Consider the following 8,612-nt stretch of genomic DNA (forward strand, 5'->3'; position numbering starts at 1 on the left):
GTTTGCAATTAGGTCATGAAAAGAGTTTATGATCATATTCAGAAGGAGGCTGGAGTAAGATTTCACAAGCAATTTGAATTTACTTTTCATTCTTGATTTTGCAAATGTAGATTTCTTCTAACAATTTAAAAATATTGCCATATACTATTTTGAACAAGTCAGCAAGGGGATGTGTCCCTGAGTGAAAGCTCTGCCTGGGTCATCAGCAGCAGTAGGTGCTGTATCTGGCTCTCTTCCAGCAGCTAAGCTCACACTCTAGGTGATAGCAATACCGCGTCTCCTGGGCGCTAGAGGGGGATGGCTACACACGTCACATTGGTGGATTTCACAGCTGGAGAAACAGTGCTTCTGTTTTCAATCCCAGAAGCTAAATAAAGTGGTGACAAACCTTTCTTCATTGCTTCACTCTCTTTGTCTCTCCCTCTTTCTCTCTCTTTTTCCTTTTTTTCCTGGAGTATGGATTTTTCTGCTCTTGCAGAAAAAATTTTCTTGCTCTTTTCATCCTCTTGCCTTCTATTCATTTCAGTCTCTGCTTCTTCATTCCAATGCTAAGTCATTTCCATTGACTTTTAAAGTCTGTCTGGTGCTGTGCCTTTCCACTTTCCAGGGAGAGCTCCTGTTTTGTTCCTGACCTCTGCTCACAATCCCTCACCTCTCCTGTTCCTGCCAGTTTCTTGTACCTGCACAGCCTCCAACTTCATGTGACACTTAAACACAGTAAATACAGGTTCTTACTCTGTCCTCAGCAAGACAAGTGGTATCAGCCCCTTTGAACAGGATAGCCCCTTTGAACAGGATACCAAGATAAGATCTGTTGATCTTCTGAAGAATCTTGTATTCAAGCACAGTGAAGTGAGATCCATGAGTATCAGATCTTGTGGGAGTTCCATTTGAAGCCTAGTATTTGCCTTCATGGTAGAAGGTAAAGTCATCTTGAAAATCCAAGATGTTGACCACAGTCTTCCCTGTGAAGCACTAGGCACTCTTTTCAGACAGGTTTACATAAACCTTTCTGCAGTTCTGAAAGGTTTAGTTAGCTTAGGGACATAGGAAAGTGAGTTGTGTTTACTGCAGAGATTGTTATTTCTGTGATCACTACTACTCGGGGGCTTAATTGGTTTGTCTTGGTTGGGGTTTGCTTCTTCCCCTTGATTAACGAAGTGGGAGAAAAATGTGTGTACTTTTGTCAAAACAAATAGGTACTAAACTCTTTTTATTATTTAAACTTCTTTTTCCTTAGTTGTTTGACTTCTAGAAGTCCTTTCAACATCCATCTCTGTTGACGTGCATTTTTACATATATATATTTTATATATATATACATATTTGCAAGTTCTCTTTCCTTTGACTTTAGCTTGACATTCTAAGGAATTCTAAGCTGTCATACTCTTTGTTGTGCTGTCTATCTACATGTCTGTCAGCCCCCATTTGGTGAGTAGGAGCCCTCTTGCCAAGCAAAAGTAGGCTGGATCCGCTACTGAAAAAACTCAGAAAAGAATTCCCTTAAGTTTCATAGAAACCATTGCGAAAGGAGTGGGACAGGAAATGGACACAAATAGCTTCCCCTGATGCAGCTGAAGTATAAGCTCAATGTTTTTTTCATCCTGACAGATGGGCAGTCAGCACACACATCGTTTTTGGCACTCACCCCAACATGTGCTGCCTCTTCTCCAACCAGACGGGTAGGGGACAGAGAGATTTTTGGGGCATGCCATAGTGCATTTGGAGGTGGAAACATGGAATTCCTTCAGTGAGAGATGCAGGAACAGATTGTACACATCTGTAGGAAACCATATTTAGCATTTCTGCTGTCCAAGGAACATCTGACGTTTATTTGGAAGGAAGTGATGGTAATTATAGAAGGGTGCAGGCAGGGCTAAAGGGAAAAGGTCTTAAATGTGTAGGAAACTGGGCTACATTAGTTCTGCCGCTTATGGCATGACACAGTAACTTTCAGCCTTTGTTATTCCCATTCTGGAAACAGTCCTGAACAATGGCTTTTTTCCAGTCAACCAATTTTTGATTCATGTTGTTTAGTTCCTCAGTTAGGGAAGGACTTCGTAAATAATGGGAGAAGGATTTAATGCCCATAGTTTGCTGCAAGACTTAGAAAAGAACCTAAAAGAAAGCAGTTAGTAAGGGGAAGCTCCATCCAGCAATTACAGCCAAGGACTAGATTTCTCAGTGGAACAGAAAAGGGACTGGGGTCAGGGACTGACAAGGAAAAGGAAAGATTTATACTGATTTTACCATTGACCAACCTTTTATGTATCTACCTTCAACTGAATAAAATTTACCATTGCCCCTGTTCCTTAAAGCCAAAAGCATAAACAGCTGGAAAAAACCTTCCTAGAAATATTACAGTTGAACCTTTCCAGCACAACTGGAAAGTATGCTGGTGCTCCTAGACAGTCTTTAAATACTTAGACTAAGGGGTTTTTAAAGCACACAGTATCATGAAATGCTTAATTTTCTCTGCTTTTAATTATAAAATGTTACAAAATTACTTTATCGTTAAAGGATATATGGCTTAAAAATATTCATCAATGATTTGCTTGAAATGTGTTTATTTAGCTCATAATATTCTCTCATCTCTTCAAAATGAAATATTTTATTGCTCAGATGTCGCTTGTTTTCAAAGCCAGTCTGGCTTGATATATAGGGTTTCTAGAAGTAATACATTTAGGGTGGCCTCTCCTAGGATGGGCCTGAAGAAGAGCTCTTCAATAGCATCTGCATCAATGTCTTGAAGAGACGTGAGTAGCTGAAGAATCGAAGCAAACCTGCTGAGGCTTCCATGGAGCATTGTTGAGATAAATTCCATCAGGGCTTTCTGAGCTTCCTGCTGCAGTGATTGTACATAAGGGAGACATTTCAGGGCATGACATTCTGTCAAAACAAAAAGTAAAATAACAAATCCTGAGTAAACATTTCTGTTCTGTGTCTTTTGTAATGATGGGTGTCTGGATTTCTGTCTTATAGAACTACTTTCTCCATAGAAAAAAAATAAACACTTCCTAAACATACTTTTTGGAAAAAGAAGGTATGTGTGGCTCAATAATTTGAATGAGCATTGAGCAGCATTGTAATCACATTGGAATCTAGCCCATTACATTAAAATCCATCTTTGAAATGGTAACAGCAGGTAATTTTGACTCAGTACAGATGGAGAAGAAGTTTTGTAGTGTTGTCTACCCACCAAATGATGCTGAGATAGTACTCTGGGCACATGGAAATATTCCAGCTCTAATCCACCCTACCTAGGTAACAGCAGGAGATGGAGATGATGGTTTGGAGCAGTGAGCAGGCTCACAGCCTGAAGATGTAGGTTTCCAGTACACCCAGCCCCATCTCCTTCCTATTGTTGCCTCTGCTTACTAGACTAAGCTGGGCACTGTGGTTCACCACACTATCTAGGTATTTTCATTTACAGTCTAAAAAGAGCAAGAGGAGTGCCTCAGCAAGAGGAGTGTCTGAAGGAGAGGCCTTTGCCCTGTGGAGTCATGGTCATGAGCCTCAATCACATACCTCCCATAGCATGTGACCTGCTGGCTCACTGAGGGTGTTTGTGGGTGCCAGAACTCAGTGATAAGGACACCCTATCTTCATCCTTTGCCTCTGAAGAGAGTGCCTTGCCATGTAGCTCTCAGCAACCTGTTGCCTCCTGTCCTCACTCTCTAAGGATATCTTTTCTCTCCTAGAACTGTTGCAGTCTGGACAGAGGGTAGAACACACTATTTGGCAACTTTTACAGTGACTGACCCCATACCTCCCTGGAATAGAATCTGAATAGTGCACACCAGGTGTATTTCTCACAGTATCATTCATTTCAGTGTGGGCAGTTCAGCATTCTTGCCTAGTGCCCTGTACCAGGGCAAAACCAACCTGGCTGGGTTTCCTTCAGTCTGTAACTGGCTGACTGTTGTCAGCCTTTAGCAAGTCCCTTCTTCTTAGACACCATTGCCAGAGGAGAAGAAGCCTCAGCCAAACCTGCAACCAGGCTAGCCAGAAATAAAATGTGTGCAAAAGTCATCATCTCCCCCAGGATTACCAGCAGCTGCAAGCTGTGAGGATGATTCCAAATGTTAGATTTTTCATGGAAAGGAAATTGTCAGGATTTTGTGGATTCAGGATGAAGTTGCAATAGTTTATATCTCTCCAAATATGCTTAATTTCCTCATTTGGTCTTCTTTTCTATGTAACCAAATACTGGTTTTAATTTACACATTATGAGACACTTCTTGTTCTGAGATATGTTGCAATAATATTCAGTCAAACACATGTTTCCAGCTGAACTGTAAACCTCTTAAGAGTATCTTTTTTTTTTTTTTAACAGAAGCCCTGTCACAGCCTTGATGGAATTTTTGAATATATATGTGTACATAAATATGTATATATATGGCACTGATATAATAACAGCACTGCTTTTCACTGCTCCCATCTCTTCACTGTGCAGTCCCAATTGCTCTTCAGACAACTGTCAAAATCACAAAAACGTTTTCACCTCACTCTGTGCTGTTCCTGTGTGGCAGAACAGTCCTACCTGCTCCTTCCGTTGACTTATTGCCTGGTTCCAAGCAGAGAAGGCCTTGCAGCTGGACCCTTCACCCACAGATACTGAGACAGCTCCAAAGCCATCCAGCCAAAGCTCCCCTGGGAAGAGTGGGGATGCCAGTATGTTCTGGAGAGTCTGGATTCTGTTGATGTAAGCTGCTGGTTTCCCCTCAGGGGCTGGTGCACAGTTTCTTCTTTGCAGGTTCTTGCTGGCCCAGATGTGGTCAATCAGTAACCCAGCCAGAGCCTCCCACACAGAAGTGCTGCACAGATTCTGTTGTTATTTCCAGCTCTGGGTCCCTCAGCATAAGAAGGACATGGACCTGCTGGAATGACTCCAGAGGAGAGCCCTGAAGATGATCAGAGGGCTGGTACACCTCTCCTATGAACATAGGCTGACAGAGTTGGGGTTGTTCAGCCTGGAGAAGAAAAGGCTTTGGAAAGACCTTAGAGCAGCCTTCCAGTGCCTAAAGGGGCTTTACAAGAAAGCTGAACAGGGACTTTTCAGGGGCCTGTAATGACAGAAGGGGAAATGGCCTTGAACTGAAAGAAGGTAGGTAGGCTTAGGTCAGATGTGTAGGCAGAAATCCTTTACTGTCAGAGTGATGAGGTGTTGAAACAGCTTGCCCAGAGATGTTGTGAATGCCACAGCCCCAGGGGCTGGCCAGAAGGCCAGGCTGGATGGGGCTTTGAGGAACGTGGTCTAGTGGAAAGTGTCCTTTCCAATGGCAGGGGGGTTGGATTAGGTGATCTTTAGGGTGCCTTCCAACCCAAAGCATTCTGTGATCCTTGTAGGAGGACCTATGCTCCATTGTGCTGCCTGCCAGCCTCTTGCCAAAGGGATTTTTCTAATCATAGTCAGCACAAGGTCTGTGCCACAAGAGATCACTCAGGGTACAAGCAGAGCTTTGCATAGTTGCCATGCTTCTTATCCAAGAGATGGCTGCTGCAGCTGCATGCCTGGATGTCCTGTGGAACTCCAGCTCATGACCAGCTCTGGACTGCTCTGGTCCTGGCCCTTCCCCATTGCTTCAGTCAGTTTTGGTGGTGTCAATGGAAGTAAAACATTAAGGGTGGTAATGAGGCACTCCATAGTCCAAAAGAGAGTTAATTTACCATTGTCACTGCTGGTGGCTTCCTGAAAGTCTTTTATACTGAGGCCTGCAAAAATCGTAGAATTTGGCCAAACATCAAGCCAAAACTTGAAAAGTTTGAAAATGTGTTGCAAATATGTAGAAAACATTTTCTGAGTTTGGTGGAAAGTGTTGGAAAACTATTAAAAGTAGTAGTTGTGAAACAAGAGCTGTACAGATTTGTTTGCAGCAAAGGGTGGTTTGGGCTGTGTAAAAGTCCTGAGTACCTGTTTCAGCCCAGATTTAGATGGTGACTCTGTTTCATACAGAGGCTTAACTGAATCTAAGCTTAACTGTTGTTCTCCAGGCTGCCTTCTGCAGCTCATGGAGAAATATTCCAGGGAATCAGGTCGTCCCAGCTAAGAGCTGACTGTCATTCCTGAAACTGTGGAATGTGTCTGCAGACAGCATTGAGGGCTGCTGACTCTCTCATACAGCACCCTGGGGAAGCAGCAGGCCTTTAGGAGGCTCAAATCCAGAACATAACCCTGCTACTGCTGTTTCTCCTTAAGTGAATATTGCATTTTACCCACAGAGACAATAAAAATGCCAGCTAGTCAAACTGTGTAAGCTGCTGCAGATGAGGCCTTTCTCCTCTTATCATCCCCCTGGATATAAACAGTGGTTTCTTTCAGCCTGATTTTATTGTGAAAAAAGCTTGCATTGAAACAAACTCTTCTGCTTTGCTGCTGCAGCACAGACACTCAAGGCAATACCAAGCATCTGGATGACATTACACCTCAAGAAACAGAATTTGAATCCCATTGGAAGCAACTATAAAGTCACACAGCCTTTGAGCAGCCAGCCTATAAACCATCCACCATGAGAAATATAACGGAATAACTGAGGCATTCAAGCATCCTTTTGGTGCAGCCCCAAGTACAGCACACTGCTGACAGTGCAGCCAGATGCAGTGATTGCTGTGGAAGGAGCTGGGCATCTGAGGCAGAGCAGGCTGGAGTCAATAAGTCTTTCCATTTACTTTGGTGGACTTGGAGCTCAGTTTTTAGTTACTCATGCACTCCATGGTGCTGACTGAGGCAACCTTCCTTCCTAAGGAGCCTGAACTTGGCATCAGAAGTGAGAGGATGCAATCAGAAGTCTTAGTTTGCTGTCCCAGGCTTTGAAAGTAGAGATACTAAATTATATAAATATACATAAAAGCTGTGTAAACTCAACACAGCATCCTTTTGGCTCACTGATGAAAATCAGATGGTTATTTTCTTGTGTTCTTGTTACTGAAGAAGCCATTGTTAAAATACTTCTAAAGCTCAAGTCATGTGCCCATGTACCCTCTCTCCCTTGCTGTGACGTGAGGGTGAGGCTGCTGTATTACCTTTGAACTGGAAGTCATTGAAGTTACACAAATCTTTATGACTTACAATTTGTCAGATAGAAGTTGTTTTGGCTTACAGTGGGTGATGAACTGCACATGTCCAAGGAACCAAATAAACCACATCAGGCAGAAAAACTGTTAAATCAGGGAATACAGGTTTTTGAGAACATTTAACTATCTATTCATATAAATGAGTAAAACAAAACATTTTCTCTACATAAATAAAAAATTGTCAAATATCTTTCTAGGCACATAATATTTTGTGTAATTTCTGGGAGGACTTACCAGAATTAAAAAGAATAATTCCTTTAAGATAGGCATATTCTTTTGCACTTAGGTCCAGGTCCCAGAATTTCCACAATAAATTCTTCATCTTCTGAACTTCTGTGAAAGATGCTCCTGCTGATGAGCTGCCCAGTTCATTCATAGCAGTTGAAGACTGATTGAGGAGGATTTTTTTCAATAAACTGGTGGCTGGAACCTCTCTCAGGTCAAAATCCACTCCTTCTTGTGCCATGCCCAGGACAAAAAGGGGGACCCAGTTCTGTTGTATGAGGACAAACTGATCCTCCCAAGGCATGTGATAAAAAGAAGGTAAGTTTCTAATAAAAGTTGAAGTCTTCAGCAGCACTTCAGAAGCTCTTCTGCATGTGGCTTCTGGTGTTCTCAGGACAACTCTTCTGTCCAAACAAGGGCAGCATTTGCTTCTTGCAGAGCAGTGGGGGCTGCAATGCTGCTGGTGCCACTTGGTCTCACTTCCATGCTCTTTGTTAAGGATCTGGTACAGGATGCTTTTAGAATGGAGTGTCTCACACTGACATTTCCCACATTTCTCAGCAGGGATCTCGGTGGCCATGCAGTCAGAGTTCCCTGTGGCAGGAAGCAGCATGTCTGAAGCTGTGCGTCAGCAGCAGGGGAGGGCCCTTCTGCCACACAGGGAGGCATTGTGTGCTTATATAGACCTGGGCAGGTGTTGGAAGGTGATATGACCCTGATCCATAAGGTTACCTTGAACTTTACTTGCACCAGTGTGTATGGAATGGGGCGTGGCTGCCGGCTGCTGGCATGGGCCAGTCCTGGGGACAGTCCTGGAGATGGAAATCCTGCGTTTCACAATTACCTCAGGTTTCTGTGAGATTTGAGAGAAACTTCAGAGAATGTCAGCTGTTGGGAGTTCATGACAGTGTTCTCTCTTGCAGTTCACAAATTATAATTTCAAACGCAGAGTGTGAAGGCTTAAGTCATAGAATTGATTAAGTTGGAAAAGACCTTTCAGATCATCAAGTCCAGCCATTAACCCAACACTGCCAAGTCCACCACTAATCTATCCCTCAAGTGCCACATTTACATGCTTTTAAGTGCCTCCAGGAATGGTGACTCTACCACTTCCCTGAGCAGCCTGGGCACCTGGGCATTGGTGTAGAACAAGACAACACAAGACATCCAGTACAGCTTCCTCCTTCAGAATATTTCTCCCAGACAGGCTGTGTAATTAAATTTTCCTCATAGGAACTGATGAAACAAAAATGGCAATTCATACTAGTGTACATGGGAACTTTTGTAGCAGCACAAGAGCTGAATGAATTGTCA

General features: G+C 43.0%; 1 protein-coding gene across 1 annotated transcript; it reads right to left on the bottom strand.

Moving 5' to 3' along the window:
* Positions 1–2,634: 2,634 nt before the first annotated feature.
* LOC128938747 (nuclear receptor subfamily 0 group B member 2-like) lies at positions 2,635–7,878 on the bottom strand. Its single transcript, XM_054279131.1, has 2 exons — positions 7,308–7,878; positions 2,635–2,888 (listed from the first exon to the last, which is right to left on the bottom strand). The coding sequence occupies exons 1-2, from the start codon at positions 7,876–7,878 to the stop codon at positions 2,635–2,637; spliced, it is 825 nt and encodes a 274-aa protein (XP_054135106.1).
* Between the last annotated feature and the right edge of the window lie 734 nt (positions 7,879–8,612).

The sequence above is a fragment of the Melozone crissalis genome, unplaced genomic scaffold (genome assembly GCF_028551555.1).
Source record: "Melozone crissalis strain CALT ecotype California unplaced genomic scaffold, PUWL_Pcris_2 ptg000027l_1, whole genome shotgun sequence".
NCBI lineage: Eukaryota > Metazoa > Chordata > Aves > Passeriformes > Passerellidae > Melozone > Melozone crissalis.